Raw genomic sequence first — 24,115 nt, 5'->3', positions numbered from 1 at the left:
TCAGAAATTGGGAAAATATAACTAACCCTAACCCGAACTCATAGACCCGGTGATAACATTTTTCCCTTTTGCAGATTATTTAGGTCTTCTGCTACTTTAAAGACAGCGGACATGTGAAGCCCGAACTTCTTACAAAAACCTAAGCTGTTATCGTAAACCCAAAGCAAACAGATGTGCAGTATTTGCTACTATTATATAGTAGTCTAGACTGAGAAAAAACATGACAAGTCAAGTCTATCAACACAGACAGACCTGCTGTCCAGAGAGGAAAGATTGTGTTCACTCTGGAGACATCGAAGCATTTCCTCTTCCCAGACTGTGACTGGTGCCCAACTATAGCTGGTCAAACCCTCTCTGTGCCTTCAGTGTTTATAATTGCTGTTATTGAAGTTATTCTGCACTTATTTTTGTAAATGTATCAGATGCTTTTTAAGCATTTAAGCTATGGGCATATACAGTATATGTAAATAAAAGTGTTCAAGTAGAGGAACACAGAGAAAGGTCAAATTGAGTGTCTTCTAGATCGTTAAAAAAGAAAGAAGGGAAGGCAAACTGCAGTCTGACTCTCAGCATTCATTCTCATTTCTATTAAATATCAGCCAGAATGCAGATTGATTGATCAGTGAACACTGTCATCTGAAGTGACAATGATAAAACGGTGCAAAACAGCTTCAAAGCGTCACAAGATGAGTCCCAAATTGACCAGACATGCCAAAAAGACTGCACTAGATGCACAAAAAGATCACAAGGGGACATAAATCAACCACAAACAGATGCTAAATGAGCATAGATAAATCCTAAGAGACTTAAAATGACCACAAAAAGATGCATACTGCCTACAAAGAATCAAATTGACCACCGAGAGTCGCAAAATGACTATAGAGGGACCAAAGCAACCACAAAGCAAATGAAAAATAGGAAATAGAGACACAAAACGACGTTGAAAAGATGCTAAAGGACCCCAGCGAACCCAACCACAAAGAGGCAGCTAATGGCTGGAAACAGAATATGATTGCAAACAGAAAAAAAAGGTATAAAGAGTCAAAAAAACACCCACAAACAGACAGAAGACCACCACGAATAGACAGAAAATGTCTACAAAGAGAGACCCCCCCCCACCTGATCCTTGTGTGCTTGAGGGCTTGGTGTAATAATGATCCTGCCCTCTCTTCAGTGCCAGATTGTTCCGTGTCGTCCGGTGACTAGGCTACTGATTATTCCATGTTTCTTGAATGCTTTCGCTTGGCTTACGTGCAGATACCTCATCCATCTCTCTGCTCAGTAATCAGCTCAACGGCCTTCACTTCCTCACCTGTGATCCCTAATCCTCTCAGGAAACAAAGTGAAATCACTCCACTTTGGCTCAACCTGTTCATCTGCCTGCCCTAATCAAGTTCCCTTTTGTGAAAATAAACCTTTTACCTAACACCTGTCTTCGTGTCTCTGCCAGCAGCCCGGACATAACATAAAACAACCATAAAAAGGAAGTAACAGAGGCAGAAAATGACTGCAGACAGAACACTACGCAAAAGAGACACAAAACAAATATAAAGTGGGAAAAAATTACCACAAACAGACAGAAATTGACCACCAAAAGACAAAAAACACCTAAAGGAATTAAATGACCAGACAACAACTACATGGGGAACTGAAAATGACTATGAATTAAATGGTCACAGCATGCTTTATCTGCTATTATTCAACATCCACATCAGGGTTGCTCCTCAATGGTCTTTTAAAACTGCCCACTTGACCTCTCAGGTCAGCACTGATCCATTGTAGCTCCAAGAATTAATTCAAAGCATGAAGAAAATTAGTTTGGATACTACTCTGCAGAAGATCTGTGATGTTTCTTTGCTTCTGTTCTGTCCGTTATGCTGTTTTTTTTTGTCTTTTTTTTTATAGATCTGCATTATATTTTTTCATGCTTTCACTTAACCTTTATGTTGTTTTTATTCAAGTCTGAAACTTAATTAATTTCCTGTATTTTATTCTGTCTTTTCCTTATGAGTGTGTTACAGTATGTAAATCACTTTGAACGACGGGTACAAAACAAGACAAGCTTCCTCGAATAGTCACAGTTGGTGCATTCAAGTCATGTAACACTTGACCAGCACTTCATTTGCTTAATCGATTTTAATTTTCAACTCAGTTTAATGCAACTTGATGTCTTGACACAAGGCCAGCACTTGATCACACTCATTTAGGGAATCATTAGCATGTTCGTGCCAATGATACGGCTTCAGAGGCCTCAGAGACGACTGCTCGCAATCCACAAGCGAGTCCTTGCTTTTGCCTCTTCCCTTGTGGCATGACTGCAGTTTGAGTTCAGCTGGCCCGGTCAGCAGGTGAAGTTCAGCATTCGCGTCATGAATCCTTCCCACAAGGACACCTGTTTGCTCTGGCGATAAGAGGCAGCTGTCTCCTGCTGCTCTATCAGCAACGCTTCTGCAAGGCAGCATTGAGAGGAGAAGGCAGCACTGGGCCCTCTACCAAGTATTTATTACAGATATGAGAGTAACCCCCCCTTCACACACACAGTTCGCAGTAATGCCTCATATGGAGGAGAACGACGTGGAGCTCCTCCAGAGTGAGAGGGTGGAGCTGAAAGCAGATCTGTTTTTTCCTTTCCTGCAATATCTATTTTGAAAAAGAAGCGTTGATGATGAATTGAGGAGTCTCACAGCCTGGGGAATGAAGCTGCTCCGTAGTCGGGTGTTGAACACTAACTTAGATGAGGTTTGACTGACAATTCGAACTCTCTTGGGTCTGCTTGCGAGGAAGTCCAACATACAGTTGCAGATTGTTGTAGTCAAGCCTCAAGAGAGTGTTTTTCAATCACCTTCATGGGTGAGGCTGTGTTGAATGCTGAGCTGAAGTCAACAAACAGCATCCTGATGTAGCCGTTCTTATTCTCCAGGTGCGTGAAGACTGAGTGAAGGGCAGTAGATATGGCATCCTCTGTGGGTCTGTTAGTTAGTGGCTGGAATCGTATGTGACAAAGAAATGGTAACTAAACTACCATTAAAGGAGTTGAATGAATGAACAAGTGAATCTGAATGAATCAAATCCGAAACTATTAAGTTACCACTTCTCATCAGACCCAAGGGAATGTGTTCAGAAGTGGATCACATATGCTGAAGAGTCTCTTTTCATCGCTGATTTTGTAGGACCGACTTCGAGATGAACTCGTGGTATATATATGTATATATGTTTTATGACACCACTTACCAGCCATCACACCCAGCATGCGGTTGCCTATAACCAGAAACTGACGTGCCCTCGCTCAGTGGTGGCTCAGTCACTGAACCACTGTGAACAGGCCAGTGGCAATGCTTAGCTCAGCAGGTGGCAAGCTTTTATACACACCTGAAAAAATTGACAAAATAATAATGGCCTGCTGTGTTCTGCACAATATTGCAGTGGAACACTTCACCCACCAGCACTTGAGAACATGGAGGTTGTTGGGTTTGTGTGATGTGACCCTTTTTATTCATTTTTATTATGTAAGCAGATCACTTCTGTTGCATTGTGGAAGGACCAAGGCCTGTACTCGAAGCACATAAACCGCAGTGGCATCCACTTGATGGGTTTTTATATCTTGTTATTTTAAATTCCCTTATTTCTTTCAGTGTCCCTTATTTGTGAACAAGTGGATGATTTGCTAAATAGTCTTTAATATCTCTGGTTGACCTTGTACCACCAACTTTGAGATGATCTCAGCTTGGGTAGATCATCCTTTCCCTCCTTCCACTGTTTTTCAGCTTTTCCAGCCTATCAACCGCTCCCCTGTTTCCAGTGTTTTTCCGTTCGTTTCCCTCACCTGCGTTTTTCACCCCACCTGAACCTTATCACCTCGTTAGTTTTGTTCGTCCTGTGTTTCCACTTGTGTTTGACTTGAGCCCGTTCCTGTGTCAGTCTGTGGTACGTTTCTGTTTTTTTTTTTGTTCCTCTTGTTTTTCCTGAGTTGTACTTTGCTCCTCTTGGTTGATACTTTGTTTAGCATTCATTTTTCTACTTTGTAGTTTAAGGATTTACGCTTCTCGGTTGATTTTGGTTTACTCAGCTTTTTGTAAAAAATAAAGCTCACCTTTTGTTTTTAATCCTGCCTGCCTCCCTGGTGTTTTGCAATTGGGTCCTCACCTTTTTACCACAAATTGTAACACATTGTTTTCTAATGATAAGCATTTGTTTCCTTTATTCGTACACAAATTGTTTAAAATCTGCATGTAGCTTAAAACAGAGGTGCATATGGAAGGCTAATGATTAGGTAGAATCCAAGTGTTTAAATGTGGAATTAAAGCAATCAACCTCATTACATTTCCTTTTGAAGATTGAACATTTGGATTGATGCTTACTGTTGTTGTCTTCAAATCCCAGCTGATCCTGGAGTATGCTGTCTGGATGTTTCCTGGCTGTGGTCTGTCACTGTCCAGAGGAACGTCAGACTGGACCCCTGCAGAGAAAAACCTCTCTAGTGATATCCCCAGTGTGCTCATCCATGTCTGTTTTGACAGTTTCCTGGCTCCCCTCCCGTGGCAGTAATAGTATGCCTGGCATGCAGCAGTCATTTTATGGTGTCACTTTTTTCTTTTCTTTTCTTGAAATTTCACGTAGAGTTTTTTCTTCTGCACTTATAGCTTTAATTGCAGTGGTGTCTTGACAGCTCAGCCATGAAAGATATTTTCATTCTGTAAAAGTTTCTCTTTATGCTGAAAGGTTATTTTGTCGTTGCTGCCCTTAGGTGGCATTTCCTTCCCTTATTTCTTTTCTTCTTTTGTTGAGTTATATATTAGCCGTTGAATGCCAGTGGCTTGTTGTTTTCTGGCTTGCAAGTGGCCCTGAAGTCTGCTGCTTTTATGTTATAACTGGTGCGTTTCCAAATTTTCAGCAATTTCCAGCAATTTACCATGCACAGGCACCTGTTCAAGATCAAATGAAATTAATCAACATAACACTGGTGGCTAAGAACAGACTTGGCTGTCAGCACATATTTTACAAATCCCACATTGGATTTTCGAACTTTTTTGAGCACTGCAAGATCAAAACATTATTCCACAATGATTGTGGATTTACAATATAAATCAGAATCAGGCAAAGCATTATACATTTGCATACAAATAATGCAACTTTGACTTTCAAATTGCAAGCAGAAGGTCTACACCTAAGTCCCATTTTTTATGCAGGTGGTACTCTAATCCTTCCTGGTAAGTTCTGTGGAAAACAGGCGTGTCCAAATAGGATGCATTGAACAAAAAGGTGACTTGGTATTAAGAGCGAGAAAGTCCAAGTAGGGTTTAGTTTGGGGTTGATGGATGGGGTAAACAAATACAGGACTTTGTCTTAAGATGTCTGAGGCACTCGAGATGTTGATGAGTTGGAAAGCCTTTAATATCTCATGGCTATTGAATAATAGCAACAGTAAAAACATGGCATGGGCATGTTTTAACTCATCACCCTGCTGAGTGCATCAGACTTAACCAACACTTCTGAACTAGTAGGATCCCAAAGTCAGTGTTTGCTTGTTGAAATGTTAAAACGCTGATAATACAGCTATTTGTTTTTATCGAAAACCCAGCTAAGTAGATTTGTTGCATAAACCTACACAAACTGCAACATGTGGTAACTGGCCATTGATTTCTCGAAGCCATTCATGCATATCACTGCTGACCAAACACTCCTGGTTGGCCCTGCGGGAGCAGGGAGAAGGATATTGCACTTTACAGAAGGAAAGGGAAGCAATCCATGCAGCGTTGGATAATTAACCCCAACTTGCTTTTCCCTTACCACCTTCTTATTCCCTCTCTGTATGATATATGTAGGCACAAGTGTATAATGATCTCAGTCTGTAACACGTCCGACAGTTGATTAGCATTCGTCCTACTTGCTGTGCAGAGATTTCTTTTGCTCGTGCAGAGAAACCCCATGATTACCATTCAGATGACATCATGTCATAATGAGGATAATTACTGTACGATTGTAGGACCATATTGATGTTTTTTTTCCTGTTCATTTATCCACATCCAGTGTTTGATTAGACCCATGTAAAGCAGTGAAGTGCATTTGCCTCTTTTCACATTATCCACAGCTGGCTTATCAGTGTGACTGACAGTCGACCTTACAGAGCGGCTCGAGTCTTCGCCGTCGTTCAGGGTGACATGTCAGGGCTCTGTAGTAGTGGTCCCTGGCAACTGGAGCAAAGAGCTTGTAGTAAAGACTGACACGTCAAACTGCATCCGCCAACAAGTTCTAACCTCTTTATTTTGCCCATTTTAAGTGTATTGACTATTTATTTTTGTATTCTTTTATGAATCTGTGCACATGATTTAGTATTTCAGGCTCTCATCAATAATTTGTGCTGTGTGAGGTTCAGTTTTATTATCATTGCACACAGCAATCATTGCACACAGCAAGTTCCAGTACATTGTTATCTTAAACACATTTTAGAGGATAACGGACTGTGTTCCTCTGAAAAATTGGATTTTTTTCTCTTTTATTTTAAAAATGGTATTTTTCTGAAGCTCTTCATGAATACAGATGGATGCACAGTAAGTACAAAGAACATGGCCTCATTAAATCTGAAATAAAGAGGACAAATTATTAATTGAGGTTTAATTAAGTAAATGTGCGCCTTTTTTTTATTTGAAAGCACAAATTATTCATTTGTGTCCAGGGTTGACATGTTTTAGTTAGCAGCATACCACTAAACCTGGAGCTTACATTACCCACAATGCAACTTAGCCACTGAGTGACATCACTGGAGGCAATTAATCAGATTACATGCAGTTTCCCAAATTTCTCAACAATTATATAACATCTTGCAGTAAGATTTTCCCCTCTGTGTTGCATCCGATGCTGTGTCTTAGTTGATAAAATTCACGTGTGGCCTTCAGTGCTGAATTAAGAAGAGGCCCTATCTTCTTCTCTGCCCTTATCTCGGCGGGTTGTCCTTCACAGGCCGTATAAAGACCAGAGACGCGCTCTGGTACTTTGCTGTCACTGCCAAAGACAGACAACATGCTGCCTGCTGTTGTAAAGCTCTGCTGTGGAATCTCCTACCCCCATCTGAGGAGTGTGGCAGGTAAACACTCGCAATAACCTGAAGGAAGACGATTCTCTGTTCTATTTTCACACAAATGCTGCGATCCCGGTAAGACTACTGAGCTTTTTCTCTCCTGTTTCAATCACGCAGGCCTTCAACGCACAGCTGTGGCAGTGATAGGCCAGGAGATAACACACCTGCAGAGATGGGGACTGATCCAACATCATATGAGAGCACATGCTGGATTAAAGTGTGATGGTAAAAAAACCAAACATATTTCTTTTGGTTTCATGACATTTTTTTATATATAAAGCATAGCTGTTGAAGATTACAAAGAAGTATCTTTTACAGAGGCCAAAACTGAAGATTTAAAGCCGGCACCATCGAAGGAAGACCAGCTGTTCTTTGTACAACAAGGCCGAGAGGCGATGAGGAAGGCTCTCAGTATGATAGAGGACGAGGAAGGTTGGAAGCTTGAGGTCACAGAGGTAACATTCGCTTGATTTAAGTGCATCAATCCAGACTCTGCTGATTAGAGTGCCTTGTACCCTTACGATCTACCTAAATGACTATTATGATTATATACATCTGCCTATTTTTTTTTTACTTGCCCTCTCAGAATGACGGGGATGTTATCTGTAGCAAAGTGCTGCCGGGGGCCAGGAAGGTCTTCAGGCTGGAGGCGGTCCTGGAGGCCAGCGTGGACGAGCTGTACGACATCCTGTTCGTCAGAGTGGAGGAGATGCACCAGTGGAACCCGAGCATACAGCATATCAAAGTGAGCCGCTGACCTTCTCGTAACCCACATGAGGCTGCTGATAATTGAATATGTTGCTATTATGTTGCTCTTTTCAAAGCGCTGTGTTTGTGCTCCATTAGCTGTTAAATCCATTATGCTTGAGAGAATGCCCAAATTAATGAAACTCCATACCACATTTTTTACTGCCATCTCGCACTGAGGCAGATTGAAACAAAAGTTAGCGAGTCATTGAGTGAAGGTGGGTCAGACACTGTCACCACAAAAAGCCTTGAACAAAGAGAGAGTGACCCAGGTGGGAAGAAGGGAAATGTGACAGGGAAGAGGAAAGGCAAATCAGACTTAAAGAGAGGGAGGAGGAAGGGATGAAATGGAGCGTTAAAGAAGGAACAGTAATCTAAACAAACAAACGTTGTTTTATTTATTACTTATATTATGAGTTATTTTCTTTTTGAAGTGTTAGCAAATATGTATTTTTAGCTAAAAAAGTACAGTATATTGTGAGCCTTTGCCACACAGCTATAATAAATTAGTCATTGTATCAATATACATACTTTTAGCATGAGTTCTTGAAAGAGACATTGCTGTTGAGTTTTGAGCCGAGCGCCATCTAGTTCTATTATAACGAAGAGAAGGCAGACATCTCTACGGCTGATACCTCTAAAACTCAGCAATTTGCATCAGAAAAGGAAAGAAAAAGAAAAATCAAGATGGGTAAGAAGCACTGCAGGTAAAAGAAAAAAATATGGATTTCTGATTTTGGGGTGAACTGTATCTTTGTTAAGGGGTCTTTTTACCTTCTGAGCGTCTAGTTGCATTTCAGGAATCCACGTACGCACTAAATGTTATACTTGTGCCTCTTCTGTTTTAGGTTCTGAAGCAGGTCGGACCTGAAACAATGGTCACTCATGAGGCTTCAGCCGAGACAGCAGGAAATCTGATTGGCCAGAGGGATTTCCTGAGTGTCAGACACAGTTGCAAACAAAAGTCCAGGGTTTATCTCGGAGGAGCAGCGATTCAGCTGGAGTCCTTCCCACCTCAAACAGGCTTTGTGAGGTAAGATTGTAATTCAATCCAGCAGTAATAGTTATGTCTTTATATATTCACATACATATTCAACAGTTTTATCTAACTTTCTCTCATATACAGCGCCTGAGTACATTCTCAGTCGTCTAGGTGATAAGATGTCAGAACAAAATGGAAAATAACATGGGCAGTGTTATGGTTTGACATTTTAATTTATTCTGACAGCCTGTGATTATATGCTCAGCAGCACCAGCTGATATCAGTGGCCTTAAAACATATGCAGTCACAACTCGTTTGAAATAAAAATGTCTCCCTAGTCGAACTTCAGATAAAGTTGAAGGATTCGAAGATGAGCGAATAGCCATTATATTCAGAGTGCTACTTAGCTGAGCAAATGTTAATTCCAATAAACAAGACTACATCCATCCTAGCAGCTATGAAAGGACGTATCACTGTAGAAACAGGCAAATGAAATGCACTCTGAATTAAAAGCTCTCAGGGACACTCTCGCATTTGTTATCTGCATGGCCTCATCTCAAGATGTGCCAATCGAAGGAGAGTTGGACAACACTGTCTAATAGGTGTGGTACAGAGCATATTCTATGAAAAGGGTAATAAGTATTATACAGGCACATATTGACTCACATCAGAAGTTGAGTCAAATAAATAACAGAAATCATCCAGAAAAAAGCTTCATATTAAGGTCTTTTTAATAGGTGTAGGTAATAATGCACTTATTAGATAATGATTAATATGGATAGGTTGTAATAAAAGCATCATAAACACGTTTATTGTTAAGTTACGAGTTATAACAAACGTGTTTACAGTTATTGACACCTTAAGAATGTCAATAAAAGCTTTATGAGTTTCTGATTTTTGTTTATAACATCTTTACAAACACATTTATTGAGTTTAACTAACATACTTATGTCACTGTTGAACCTTTAATAAGCTCTATTGTTGCTTTATTAAGATTATTATATTGTAGCAGTCAACTATCATAAACATTTAGCTGTTTTTTGCAGTTAACGGATCTAAATCTATAACAATGCCTTAATAACTAGGACTAATATATAATATATATAATGTACTGTCAGTGTACCTTTGCTAAGGACCTCATGGTGAAAAGAAGGATTATGTAAAGAATTCAACGCAAACTCTTGGAAACAAAAGTTTCAAACTAAGAAAGGATAGGCTGTGCCTTTCAACTGCAAACATAGAAAAAGCTTTGTACCGGAGTCCTTCAGTGAGGCTTTCTGAGACAAATACTCAACAGTTTCATTGGTTTGGATTTTACACTTTCATTTGGTCTATGTATCTACAGTCTTGACTTTTGTTTTATTAGAAGGTTGTTAAAGAAACTTGAAGAACGTGGGGACAGAGGAATGGCCATTATATTAAAAGTGATACTTGGCTGAGCATACAGCTCCATCCAGTAGTTGTTGAGACCAACAGACAATCAGAGTCAAGCACACACTCCATAATACACCTTTGCAATGTGTTTGTATGCTTACAGAGCCGAGGACGGACCGACCTGCATCATCATTCAGCCTCTGGATGAGGACACAAGTAAAAGCCGCTTCACATGGCTTCTCAATATGGACGTAAAGGTAAATCCATATGCGCTGTGTTTTCCATTCTGTAAAGGATAATAGCAAAAGCACCTGCACGCTCCCTTTTGTACAATACTCAAATTAATATTGCACAAAAGGGAGCGTGCAGATGCTTTTCCTATCACTGCACATTGTTGAGCTCCAGCATTTCCACAAGGTTTTTTATCCGATGACCTTCTCAGGATGGACGTTTTCTGCTGTGTGCAATAGGTAAACAACTCATAAACAAAAACAGTACGGCAAACAACTCGTATATATTTCAGTAAAGCATCATGCAACAATGATGTGCAGGTTTCAGTCTCAGGGAAGCATCGGGGCAATTGTTGCCACAGAAATGCCTGCAAACATTTCATCTCTGTATCTGCTGCTGTAAAATCCATATTCTCCCAGGATTAACAGAGCAGAAGCCAGCACACACAACTCAAAAAGTGGTAGCTACAAATAAAAAGATAAAGTGAGCAGGCTGGGGTTGGCCGAGGGCAGCACAATTGATCGAGAGCAGCCTCGCAAGTGAGGAATGAAGGAAGGGCTGGTGGTTTACACTAGATAAACCTGCAGGTGTGTGGAGCCAGATACAGCCATTGTTTTTGCGGATTCAAGTGGTAGTGATTGAATGTGCGAGCAGCACCATGTGGATGGAGCTAGATTTAATTACTTGATATACAGTTTATAGTTCATTTGATTGGTTTCAACTGTCAGCCAAGAGTTGTCACGAGATGATTAATGAGGTATTGTGAAATCTTTGAAGCCTCAGTAAACAGTCATTAAAAGTTCACTCTCTGAAGGGTGAGAGGGGAAATGGCTCGTTTGAAAAGGCGTAGTGCAGGCCAATATCAAGGGCTCACAGGCCAAGGAAGGGTAAGAACTGCTGGTTTGATGTATCTAAAAGCTTGTCACATGTTGTCTGAGGTGAAATCTTCACCTGACAAGCAACTGGTAACTCCAGCTGTTAGATAAATCTAAGAGCCATCTAAGAGAGATACTTCTTTGCCTCTGAATGAAAACATATAAGCTCCTTTAAGTTTGAAAGATTAAGAAGAAGATTAAAAACTGATGATGTCATAGTTTAACAGAAATCCCTCATTACAAACTGAAGGTGTGGGGCTTGAAAGATGTGGGCGCTTGGTACTGTAGGCAGGGAGGTTCTAATAAAGGACTCTGTCAAGCTGCATTATGGGAAATGTAGGATCCAGCATTTTTGAGAATTCTAGGCGATAAAAATCAGGATATCTTCGCTTCCACTGCTTCGATTTTGACCATTTGCGTTTTGATCTGTCTTTTTTGAGTTCCCTAACTTTACAGAAGTTTAATGCAGAATTAATGGAGTACCCTGTTAACTCAAAATCCATTTACTTGGCTGTGTTTGCCGCTTTCAACTGCAGCAACTGCATGGTCTCCCAGTTCAATCAGGTTTTTGTCATTGTTGTCATTCCAATAAAGCCTTTTGAGTTGAATTGAACTGAAATGACAACTGAGAAAACACCAACAGAGATGGTATAACTGATGAAGATAATAATGCAGACAAATCCTCTCATACTTAAATGCATATTTTCTTGTTTGCCAGGACTAACCAAAAGGTTTATCAAAGAGTTGTTGTTGATTTCAGGGCTGGCTGCCAAAGTCCATTGTGAATCAGGCTTTGCCCCGAGCACAGCTGGATTTCACCAGACACCTTCGCAGACGTCTCACCGCGAGCGCCACCCTGGGCTGATTGAGCCTCCGTGGCACCCACATCCCAGCAGCACCCTGTCATCGCTCCCTGGGGAGAGACTGGGAGAAGGAGGCACGGTGACAGCCTGGCTGCTCAAATGAACGCTGCCCTTTCAGCGAAGGCAGAAACACTGACTGGAGGAGGTGTCAGCAGCCCCAGTGCCAGCCTGGCAGAAGGAAGCTGGCTTATAATAGGAATATAATGTCAACCTGTGTCACTCAAACCTCATTAAGATTTCCTGATTAGGAGTCATCGCTTGTATGTTGACACACGATTGCATATGACAAAATGAATAAAGAGCTTGTTAAAGTGCCTCGTTCGACCGATTCTTTTTTCATCCATCACATTGTAAACATATTTTGAATTCCTCATGAGTAGCAACACTACATAACTGACTTAAGGACACTTGATTACAGCAGCTTTAACAAATCCCATACATGCCAGCCTCTAAATGGAAGTAAGATAAAGCTCAAATCTAAAATGAACAAAAGCAAACGGAGGCTAGAGATGGAAGTGAAATGACAAAAATCTCAGTTCTTTCAAATGTGTTTTACTTTGTTCTCCATACCACTTAAAAATTCAATAAATATTAACATTTAAAGCTTTCATTCACGTACGTATATACAAGAACTATACAATAAACATAATGATGTTATGAACTGCAATGCAGGAATGGTGTGACAGCATGACCAACCACAGTCTGTAGACTTACAGCATCGCCTGTATTTTCCAATTGCAACATACTTTCCGTTCTACTCCTGGTTGTTAATTTCTTTCTCATAACTTGAAATTTACACTATATACATTATTATCTGAAAAATATATCAGTTACAAAAAAAAAAATAACATAGTTGAGTTTTTTCTTCAATCGTTTTGTTTTTAAAGCATAAGTGACTGACTTCCACAAAGGCAGACGGAGGGAGTGCTACAGTGGGGTTGGCTTACAAACAGTCATGATTTTTTTTTTTTTTTTTTACCAGCGAGGACGATCACCAGTACGTTGGGTTTGGGGAACAAGAAAACAAAGAGCACCGGGGACAGAGAAGCCGAGAGGCTCCCTGCCAGGAGTGATGGCTGTGGAGTCTGGAGTGTGCCACTGGAATAAGTGTAGACCTCTTATCAATTAGATACATACGTTAACTAATCATATTGACTTTTAAATGACGAATAATAAAAACACTTGATTGGATTGATACCAGTTTCATGCATTGGTGATAGAAAAAGATGGATGGCAGCTCCCAAAAATAAGGCCAAAAGATGTTGATCGCCCCCTGGTGGCTGGCTGCACTACCGGTCATAACCCGGCTCCATCCCTGTTATCAGATGGGACACGGGCCAAACTAAAGAAGTACATGCCAATTAAGTTTGTCCCAAAGATAGTTTTTGCCGTCTTAGATAGTTCTTATGATGCTGATGTGTTTTAAAGAGTTAATTTTTCTGAGAAGTTTGGTTGTAATTAGTCATTTCATGCCAAATAACGGGGGCGTAACCTCGTGTGCCCTTCTGTCAGGCAGTGACGACACTGTGATGAAAGGTGGCTGCGCCCGTATATGTGATATTTTGGCTTCATTTTAGGAGGAAGTGGAGACGCGTCGTCCATCTTTATATACGGTTAATACTCTAATGCCTGTATTCTAAACATGGCGCTAGAGTTACGAGGTGATTAGCTTAGCGTAGCATAAAGACGGGATGCAGTGGGAAACCTCGCCTGGCTCCATTCAAGGTAATTTAATAAGTCTATCAACACCTCTAAATACTGCAAAGAAAAAGTTTCTAACAGGTTGGCTTTTGTCACTGACTGTATGAATATGAAGCTGGATTTAGGAGGTGATTAGCTTAGCATAACTGCAGGGGGAAACACTGCCGGGCTCTGTTAACACTTATGAATGATGAAAAGAAAAGGTTTTTTGGGGGGGCTGTAGATATTTCTTGATTTACTTTTTTGTCCTGTAATGAAACCAAAAACTTGTTGTTTCTGTAATATATTTGAATTAAACAAACAAAATACAACATGCTATAAGCGCTACCACTAGGCACATTTATAGCAGGGTTTCTAGTCTTTCTGCTAAGCTAAGAGCCTGCTAGCTGGCTCTAGCTCCGTAGTTGATGTGCAGATATGAGATGGGCATCAAACTAATTTTTTACTATTCTGTTTTATATTCTATTAAATTGACTTTGTTATTCAATGCATCATTAAAACGTCTTATATGATTATATTCTTATATTAACGTAGCATTTCAATAAGTGATTATAAGTGAACACTGGCAGAGTCTATAACTATTCTGGTGGCACGCTCTAGTTTCCATAGCTGACACGTGCACCTCCAAAGCCATGGCCTTTGACCTCTCCTCACATGTTCACAATACAAGTTCAATAGTAGTTCTAATGCACTTGAAAAAAACAGGCTTACACAACTGTACACAGATAAAAACATGAATGTAGCAATGCAGTCATCACATTTTGAACACGTCTTGTAGTCGTTTTTAGTTTACAGCACCTGACAACTTTTTTTTTTTTCTTCCGTTTCGTACTCGAAGCACAGAGGGCAGAGCGACGCTGCACACAGATCACTCCGGAGTTTTGATGAGGTAACCATCTCTGGTCTGGTCTAAGTTCACTGGCATGGAAAAAAAAAACCTTTGTAAAAAAAAAAAAAAAAAAAGAAAGAAAAACATCTGCAGCAAGACTGCGAGTCTATCAGATGCTGCAAAAGGTGAGTTGATGTATGAGACCGTCTCACTGAGCAGCACGTTCACAACATCGCTCACTGTTCATTTCGGAGCTGACAGGGTTCTGTGACTCGAGTCCCTCTCGGATCCTAAATCGTCCCTTCTTGACCTGGCAGCGACTTGGCCTAAAGTGCTGTTTGGACTGTGCTCTTTAGAGGCACCTCCACTGGAGTCTGCTGTGGGCTGTGGCGGCCCTGGAGGTAGAAGAGGCCCCGGGTCTGAGTCTCCCTTCCCAGCTGTGAGGAAGGAGTCGCTGGTGGGACCCTGGGGCGGAGCAGCACCCGTTGATGGCGAGGCTTCAGCAGCAGCAGCAGCAGCAGCCGTGGTTGGCACCGGGGCGGTGGAGCGCAGTCGTCTGCCGATGGCTTTAGTGGTTTGCTGCGGGCTCTGGGTCGTAGCGGGTAGATGAGGCTTGGGTGATGCGGGGTGAGAAGGAGCGGAGGGGTCTGGTTCAACAGAGGCCACTGGGGTGCTCTGGAGGTCGGGATCATGTGTGCCAAGGTTTTCCTTCTTGTTGCAAGACTCACAACAAAGCTTATTATATCCAGGGATGGAACAGTAACGGGCAAGGACCTCCATTTGACAGAAAATCGATTTATCCCCCAGACATGGTTCATCTGGAAATAACAGACAAGAGTAGTTCAATAAGTGCAAGGTTTAAAAACACTTCTGTGGATGATGAATTTCTGAAACAGAAAATATTGACCTACTTGAAGAGATTTTGTGGACAGGGTTGTCAGCAGCCCTTTGGTGTATGGCGTCATCTTTTATCGTGGAGTTGTCCATCGTTTCAATGGTGAGAGAAGACACTGGCTGTCCTGCAGGGGAAGACAAAATTAGGCTGAAAAACAGACATTAAACAGCAGCCACAACACCCGAGAAAAGCTCTTGACAACCTCTTGCTACTGTAAGAAAACAGAGCCGAGTCGTTTGAAACCTGTAATAAAGCTCAGTGTTATTTACAGAAACGCAGGGCACAACCTGGGCTGTTTCTTCTCGTCTCTGACAGGAAGAAAAAGTCCAGACAGTGTTCTCTCACTGCCTGTGAAGGGAGACGGACAAAAATAGGAGGCTTTTGCCCCTTTGAAGAGGAAGCGAGAATAGAAAAGCTGCAAGAGAGCATCGGAGCAGAAATGTTTATGACAGAGAGGCTGAAATGTCTTTGAGTTTAGATGTCGTCCTTTAGTTATTCAGAAGTTTCTGAATTAAAAGTCATATGGGTAAACTTTTTTATTTTTAACTACAGTGCAAAATAAAAGTAGCTCTGTTTGTCGGGTCCAAAATGATTTTTTTGTTTCTCTCCGTGCAAGAATCTGACAGCTGTTTTTTTGTGCCAGTAGTACAACGCCGTTGCTATCATGTGGTATCTTCATCAGCGGTAGAGGCACTCAGCTAGTCAGCTAGCATTGGCAACACTGATATTAGCTTGCAACATTGACGTTTGTGAGTTGGTAACATTAGCAAAGTTAGCTAGTGTTAGCAACATTAGCTAGTGCACAGACTGGCAGCCACATGAGGGGAAGATGACTCGAACAACAGTGGTGTTGTGACGTGAATGCAACGAGGGAGATGGGACGCTACATTTAGTGGCTGAATGTTATCAATAACGCTTTTAAGGGTTTTATTTTCGAGCAAACCAGCGTCGCTGATGATGAAACAGTGGAAAGACGAAAGACAGTTTTGGTAAGAAGAGAAAAGTAAAGAGAAAGAGTTTTAAAAGTGACGCTCCTGATGAAAAACATCTCCAATCAGGGCCAGTTGCACCTGTTTTTCACATAAGACACGTTGACTCTTTTCACTACGGACAAGACAGATTAATTTATCATTTCCAGCTGCAGGTAATGTAACAGTCTGTTCATCTTACCGAGGCAATTATCGTGGAAAAAAATTAAATGTGTTCAGTTTGATCTGGCTGTGTAACAGCTTCTGACTCAGAAAAACATCATGTACTATGTGAAGCATCCTCATTTAGCCGTGCCTATATCTGCAGAGGATAGAGAGTAATTAGCAGGATGCAGCTGACATTAACCGCCCACATGTTCTGCAAAAGAAACAGATTGTTTGTGCCAGTTCTTTACAGTCAGTCTTACTGCATCATGAAAGAAAGGCAGTGAATGTATCTGTTAAGCTGTTGAGTATTGTGAACATTGTTCCCTTATTACATGCAGGTGGATCTCACCTGGACATGGACTGAGTTTGCAGATGAGGACCGTCTCCGGCTTCTCGCCCTCACATTCTCCGATGGTGTTGTCGCTGGCTTTGCAGACCACCTGTCTCTGCTGAATCCCTTCGTCACAGGTTACCGAACACTGAAATACACAGAAACACACATGTTAAAGCTACAGGAAACGTGATTTATTTATGAAGTCACACCTCTTGACACTGTCAGGGTCGACCACATACAACAGTTCAATACTGATACATACGTCCAAACAGGTCATTTGTGTTTGAGAATAGTGCCCTGACAGGACACTTAAGAACAGCTGGTGCAGCTGGCCGTCCTCCTCGCTCACCTGAGACCACGCCCCTGTCCTCCACTGGGCGGGGCACACGGTGTGGTTACAGGCTCTCCTCATCTCGGGACGATCCTCGGTGCAGTGTTTGCTGTGGACGGGCCTGTTGGTGCCGTTGTGGAGCGCCTGCATGCACTGCACCACTCTGCTCTGGTAGCCAAGTTTTCCACAAGTCTTACTGCAGGGAGTCCACTCTTCCAACACCCACCTGTCAGCAGAGCACGCTCTTTGAAAAGGTTTTCTTGTCACACAGCGAGACATTTTTTCTCTCCATTGGTACATACAATGAATCTAAAATGTCATGTGAGGGTAGGCATATGGAGGCAAAGCTATTATCACCACTTAATGCTGCAGAAATATAAAACTAGAACCGTACCACAGTTTGAGTTCACTTACGTGGGCTGGCTGCACTCTTGAACGTTGCAACGTTTCCGGATGGGTTTGGGCTTTTTGCTGGTTTCACAAAAGTTACGATGGACCAAACGGCTGTCGCTCTTCCTCCTGCATCCATATTTTGTGTACTGTATGCCTGAGGGGTGGCAAAAAGTTCACATCATTAATCTTCCATCAAGGTTACACAGACGTATAGCACAGTAAAATACACTAATGTTTTTAACTTTAAATTTAATCACCATGGTCATCTTTTTTCAGTAATCAGTTCATTGATTAGTTAACAATCAATGCGTTATTCCCTGAGAAATTAACAAAGATGTCAAAAGATTCTAGTATCCATCCCTTTACCCGGATCTGCACGAAAAGTTAATTGGGTCTCTTTTGGGCCGAGACCCATCCTCCATCCAAATTTTGTTGAAATCCGTTCAGTAGTATTTGTGTAATCAAGCCCACAAACCAACAAACCAACAGATAGACAAGGGTGAAAACAGAACCACCTTGGTGGAGGTAAAAAACAATAAAAACAAATGCTAGTTTTCCAAAGCCCTGAGCTCCAAATAAGTTTGAAAAGAAGTTATTTAAAAGTGACATAGCTGATAAGCTAAAAAGCTTTAGCAGTCACCCCATCTAAAGTCGGTGCACAAGCTCAACTGCGTACCTAGGGATGAAAATAACGTCTTTTCAAATCTAGAGACTCGGATGACCCTGGATTTTTCTCCTTCAGTTGTTTTTTTATGTTTTAAAACAAGTCTGCATCTACTTCAATTGTTAACAGAATGCTGCAACGCTGTTTTGCTGCAAAGCTCAGGAAATGTTTTGTGGACCACAAAACTTGAACACTCTTCATCCCTCTTTCCATGAGGGTGACCGAATTGTCATTTTTGCGTGAGTTTATCCTTTAACTGAAGCTCTAAACTGCTTATTTATTTAAAAATACACTCACTGACCTCCCCCACAAGGTTTGGAGCACTGAGACCAGCTCTTCAGCGCCCACTCATAGGTGTCAAGTTCAGCCAGAAGGACATTGTTGTTGGTGATTAGCGGTAAAAGGTCCTCGTGTATGATATACTTGTATGTCAAGCTGATCTTTGCATCTTCTTCCATGGGAATGACCTGCGACGAGGTGAAGAAAGCTTATTAGACAATAAAACTCGTAAAAACGCAAAAGACGGAGGATGTAGTCGCACTCACCAGCACGACGATGCCTTCATGCAGAGGGCCGCTTGTTTTTAGCGTCTCCTTCTCGCCATCTATTGAATACTCCCACTGTAAGCCATTTTCGATGAAGGTCTTTGATTCGGCGTCTTCGCTCTTCGCATTCAGTATGAAGTTTCCAGTAACTTGATTCTTCACAGCTGTCAGTGATGAGGACAAGAAAAAAAAAAAAAAAAAAAAGGTTTCTGAGCAAGTGTGGTGGGAAAGAATGTCATTCATTCATTAAAAATCTCGAAACTTGAACAGAAACCTCCCCGCTGCCAAACTACTCTGAGATTTTCCTTTAAGCGGAGAGCGTGTCAGTATGTATTTTGAGATGTTTGGTGCTGTGGTAAGCCAACAGTCATTTCTCCAAGTTGTGTGTCATCTCTTCTTCCCATGAGCTAATAAAAGCCAGAGAGGACAGGGAGGAAAGAGGAGAGGGAGGCTGAGCCTGTCTTACCCACGGCAGTCACAGCACAGAAAGATAATGCAAGACGTGAGCCTGTAACACCTCCTCACACCTGAAGGCATTACTTCCTGCGAATGCGTCGCATTTAGGGATAAAGCCTTCATCAGAGCACCCACTCAGCGACGAGTAGCTCAAATTGAAAAGTCATTAGCGCTCCAGTGTTGCTCAAATGAAAAAACAACAAACTCCCTTTCACACCAGCACCTGTTATGTGACTCATCAGCTGTGCTGCAGAAATCACAAAGTCGAAGGTCGTTTTAAATCTCAGTTTAAATCCGAAGTCAGGTTACTCAAAGATACAGCAGTCTCGTGTCTTTATAAAGAAAAGTAAAAGGTATCAGTGCCTGTCTTGCTATGATATTATTGGCCGATTTGTCGAACTAACCTGTGAAGTCTGACCGTTAATCAAGTTTGACCCTCTGCTCTGGTCTGTGCCAGTCAGTGCAGTTGCAGCTGGTCTTACAGGGCAAACAACAGCAGGCACAAACAAGAAAGCTGTAACATTTGGAAAAAAACTGCTCCTGTGTTTTCGAATTCAATCCAACAAAATTCAAACCAACTCTGTAACTGAGCATCTGTTGTATCGTGCGTTTCTGTAGGTGGGAAAGGATGTGAGACACTCACCAATTATATGAGGGGAAGTCTCGTTCTCCTCGATAACGATGTGTCGGGCTCCTATTGGGATGTCGAACATTTTCAGCAGTCCTAACGAGACAAGGAGACACGGCACGGTTCAGCTCGGTGCCTAGGACAGCAGGCATCTGTTCTGATTTGTGATAGCGGCTAATTATGTGCAAACATTGTAACAGAAAGTTTGGTCCAAGAGAAGATTGGGTCAGACAGATGATTGGGAACATGTGGTTATGGTCTCTGGGTAAATGATTTTGAGCTTTATATAATAAGTCATGTGAAGCGGAGCCGCTGAGCTGTGGGCGATATTTACCGTTCTTTTTGGGGGTCTTGGTGAGCGTCAGCTTCACGGTGCGACAGTGCGAGTTGTCCCCCTCGCACACTCCACATTTGTCCTCCTGTTTGTAAGAGCCGACTTCTTTGTCGCAGCCGACATGCTGCGAGGGGGAAAAGAGCGGAGACAGTCAGTCAAATCAGCTTGACTTTTACACAGACTCGGATGACTCCGCTGGGAAAATGATGCCATGAGAACACACTGCAGGCGTCTGGCTCGGAGCCTGATGATGATGCATGATGGAAACACACCCAGACAAAACGGGAGAGCAGCCAAAACACTGAGCAGCTGGTCTGCAACAATAAAAGTCTCAACGTTTTACGTCCCAGGTGAGCACTGAGATGTAAGTGTTTGTGCTGTGCGTGACGTTTATTTACAGATTGTTCGTCAAATAACTGCGTAACGAGGACACTGTTTACATCATCAAAATACACTCTAGTAAAGGTTAAAGCACCACTGGAGTGAGAATGATATAAAATCTGCAGTGAGATATTTAATATTCACCTCAGTATGTCTTTTGCGTGTTATGACTTCACTTGGATGTTTGACCTTCACTGCGCAGGGTGATAAATGTGCAGAGTTTGACGCTAGAAGGCTGTTTTCATATCGAACTTACATTCATTACATTCATTTTGCACACCTAATGTTAACGTACATTTACTGTACATGAAACTCTCACGTTCGTACTTGTGATATTTGTTTTTTGCACCATTCTGTGTGGTTTATTTGTGTCCTGCTGCTTCGAGTTTTCCCCTCAGGATTAAAGTGTGTATTATACAGTAGGTGCAAATATGCTGTGCAATTGTCCCCTATTTGTCATATCTGTAATATAAGTGAAAGGTGAATGGCGTGTATATAATCTTATCATCATCATTACTTACTACTATTGCTATTTTTGTCTTTGTCTCATTTCTATCGATCATTCGATCGCTGTTTTCCTTCTGCTTATGACTCTCGAGCTGTTGCAACGATAGAAAAATCTTATGTAATCCATCTTGCTCACACACTGTCTCGCTCTCTCTGTCTTGCTGTGCCCTCCAGGGCGCTCCAGTGTTTCATTTCCACAATCGTCAGGCGGTGGGAATCATTAAAGCGTGACACGTCAACGACTCTGATTGACAGCCAGTGTGAAGGAGGATAGCGAGGAGGGAGAACTGATCGCTTTATTGTGCGGAGAAGTTCAGTTTTTAGGTCTGTGACCTGCGTGTGATGCTGCTTTTATGTACACAACTTAATGAGTTTTTAAAAAAAAGTTTTTTTTAAGTTTATTTGCTTTATTATTAGATAAAAATAACCATGTACAGAGTGATTAGATAATTAGTGTTATGACGGCTGTTTTTAACAGATATGAATCCTTAAGTGCGCCTTGACATTTAAGCTTGTATTAAAAGTTTTAAAACCACTGCCTGCCTGCTCAATTTATATCTATAAAATTTATAAAATCTTTTAGCATGAAAGTTTAAAAAACACACATCAAAGTACAAAATTACTAAATATTTGCCCATTTTACTTAAATGGAAATAAGCAATAATAAACTATATAACAGCAGCAACATAAAAAAGAAAGTACACCATCCAAAAGTTTGTGCATATGTGACTTTATGTGTGTTTGTGTGTGTGATACTAATGAGTTCAACTTTTGCAATTAAAAAAATATTGCTTATTCACAGATTCTGGGTTACTTAATGAAGGAGGAACGGTCAGTGTAATTTAAAGAAAGTTTTTCAGTGTCATCAGAGACAAGTAATTATTTTTAATGTCCCAAAACAAGGCAAAGTTTGTGTTTGTGTGCATGTAGTTTTAGTAGAAACGTACCAGACACTCTCCTCGAGCGCACACGCTGAAGGGCTCCGAGTAGCTGCAGCGGGTCCCATCGTGCATCACTTGGTTCATAAACACCACCTCTCCTGTTTCCTTTGACTTGCAGCTCAGCTCGCACTTACGACCCTCTGCAAACGCAAAAAACACACGCGCGCCTCGTATCTTCAGGATCCAATAAACAGATCAGCCTCCTGCAAATATCATCTTCCCACTTCTGAGCTTAACTTTGAGCCGACTTTGCTTTAGCTCTTCACAGACTTACCATCTGGGTGCTCGTACGGCAGCCAGGTGTGCTTGATGTTTTTGTGGTATTTGTTGCTCCTCTGGACGCACTGCTGAGCGCGGAAGTCCTCGTACGGGCCAGCGCACTCCTCTGTGTTGCACATCTGGTAGTCAAAAGTGGAGCCGGGGCAGTCTCGGCCCCCGTAGGCAGGCCTGAGGGGTGACAATAACAAAATGATGCTTTTCAAGACATCATGATATTCACAAAGATCCAAAGGAAACATGAACCTCCTTCATTCAAAGTATTGATGGGAACAAATGATATGTGCACTAAACTCCTGAAGTTATTAGAGAAAGTCGACTATTTAATCCTTAACATGTTACTAATCCCGATCGGATCCTTAGTTCTCTCAGTAAGGATGCTTTTATTTTGAAGGTGTTTTAAGCAGCTGATTTTGTAGATGTGGAGTTACTTCAGCAGTTACTTAACTTGGCACAGTGGGCCTTTTTCACAGCATACGTTTTGAAGAAAAGCAGAGGTATAATTAATGAACTTAAAGATGACTCTGTCCTTTTCGAGGCTGAAACTAGCAAAAGTTCAAAATGCGATGACGAACTGTGTCAAATTCAGCTTTACAAAGAGAAAAGCTCCATGTGTGTCAAAGACTCGACATTTGTTTCAGCCGTGTTGCAGCTCCTGTATTTCTCTGTCGCACTGTATCTGCTTCACAGTGTGCCTACAGACTTTTTGGAGTGTATTAAAGTGTGTCAGCTGTGTCCCAATTCCCAACCACCGGCTAACTGTATGCAGTAAGTATTTAGTTTACTGTTTGACATACTTTTTTCTTTTCCAAAAATGTCCTACTTGTTTGTTGTACGTGCCGATGATAAAGACATTTCCAAACACAGTGCGTCAGTGTTTCTATTGGTAAGCTGTGCACATCTGCAGGGTCAGTGTTTACACTGAAACAGGAAACACACGCTTAACATGACCGTATCTTAAGTCCAAGTGTCGGCTGAGAGGCCGCTTAAACAACCTGGTGCCTGCTGATCACGGTAGACTGAGAAAGCCAAACTAAATTACAGCAACTCTGTTTTGTTATTTCTCTTCATTAACATTTAAAATGGACCGTTTTGTGCCTAAATACTCACAATACACAATAGCTCAGAATTCGGACGGGCCCTTAAATGAAGATAAATGCTTCATTATATCATGTTTGGGTAACATAGTAGCTCAGACTCTTAACTCTTCAAAGCCAAGTTTTAGTCAAACTTAATCAAAACCAGTGTTGGCCCTGATCTCCAGCTCCGCACTCACACTTTTACAGTACGTCATCATCTGCTGGATGAACACACACACAACATATAAACTGTCTGGCAGCTGAGAGTTTCCCCGCTGCTGCAGCACTCACGGAGGGTTGTTGCACTGTCTGTTGCGGGAGCGGACTCCACCTCCGCACGTTCTGGAGCAGGTGCCGAACTTCGACCAGGAGCCCCAACTCCCGTCGTGGCCCTGAGGCTGCTGGCTGGATCTCCAGATGCAGTGGCCCTTGAAGCACCACTAAAATCAGGACAAAGACAGGAAGAAATGTCAACGAAGCCCAGACTACAGACAGCGACATTTGAAAACACCCTGATTATCTCTTACTTCCTATCATC

General features: G+C 41.7%; 2 protein-coding genes across 4 annotated transcripts in view; one reads left to right on the top strand and one right to left on the bottom strand.

The window, feature by feature from the left end:
- Positions 1–3,897: 3,897 nt before the first annotated feature.
- Positions 3,898–12,461, top strand: star2 (steroidogenic acute regulatory protein 2). Of its 2 annotated transcripts, XM_084342343.1 has the most exons (9): positions 3,898–3,924; positions 4,381–4,547; positions 6,958–7,081; positions 7,193–7,300; positions 7,394–7,530; positions 7,662–7,820; positions 8,671–8,855; positions 10,342–10,435; positions 12,045–12,461. In XM_084342343.1, the coding sequence occupies exons 3-9, from the start codon at positions 7,018–7,020 to the stop codon at positions 12,147–12,149; spliced, it is 852 nt and encodes a 283-aa protein (XP_084198469.1). In that variant the 5' UTR covers positions 3,898–3,924; positions 4,381–4,547; positions 6,958–7,017; the 3' UTR covers positions 12,150–12,461. The 2 variants fall into 2 exon arrangements, with proteins under 2 accessions (XP_084198469.1, XP_084198470.1); XM_084342344.1 differs by lacking the exons at positions 3,898–3,924; positions 4,381–4,547 and adding an exon at positions 5,443–5,510.
- Positions 12,462–14,729: 2,268 nt separating this feature from the next.
- Positions 14,730–24,115, bottom strand: part of adamts14 (ADAM metallopeptidase with thrombospondin type 1 motif, 14) — a 44,520-nt gene continuing 35,134 nt past the window's right edge. For both annotated transcript variants that reach the window (XM_084342954.1, XM_084342955.1), the window contains exons 11-22: positions 23,869–24,017; positions 22,497–22,669; positions 22,229–22,362; positions 20,394–20,517; positions 20,075–20,155; positions 18,976–19,139; positions 18,732–18,897; positions 17,788–17,920; positions 17,392–17,599; positions 17,058–17,187; positions 15,589–15,696; positions 14,730–15,495 (exon numbers count right to left, since the gene is read on the bottom strand). In XM_084342954.1, the coding sequence (XP_084199080.1) occupies positions 14,921–15,495; positions 15,589–15,696; positions 17,058–17,187; positions 17,392–17,599; positions 17,788–17,920; positions 18,732–18,897; positions 18,976–19,139; positions 20,075–20,155; positions 20,394–20,517; positions 22,229–22,362; positions 22,497–22,669; positions 23,869–24,017 (2,145 nt within the window). In that variant the 3' untranslated portion in view covers positions 14,730–14,920. The remainder of the gene's footprint in view (positions 15,496–15,588; positions 15,697–17,057; positions 17,188–17,391; positions 17,600–17,787; positions 17,921–18,731; positions 18,898–18,975; positions 19,140–20,074; positions 20,156–20,393; positions 20,518–22,228; positions 22,363–22,496; positions 22,670–23,868; positions 24,018–24,115) is intronic.

The sequence above is a fragment of the Pagrus pagrus genome (assembly GCF_965226575.1).
Source record: "Pagrus pagrus genome assembly, chromosome: 21".
In the NCBI taxonomy this organism is placed as follows: Eukaryota; Metazoa; Chordata; class Actinopteri; order Spariformes; family Sparidae; genus Pagrus; species Pagrus pagrus.
This window is presented reverse-complemented; position numbering and strand designations above follow the sequence as displayed.

Excerpts from the sequence above, each read along its gene's own strand:
- star2 (XM_084342343.1), top strand. The coding sequence starts at position 7,018 with ATGCTGCCTGCTGTTGTAAAGCTCTGCTGTGGAATCTCCTACCCCCAT. Across the intron at positions 7,082-7,192 it reads CCATCTGAGGAGTGTGGCAG|GCCTTCAACGCACAGCTGTG; the intron begins GTAAACACTCGC and ends TCAATCACGCAG. Across the intron at positions 7,301-7,393 it reads TGCTGGATTAAAGTGTGATG|AGGCCAAAACTGAAGATTTA; the intron begins GTAAAAAAACCA and ends TATCTTTTACAG.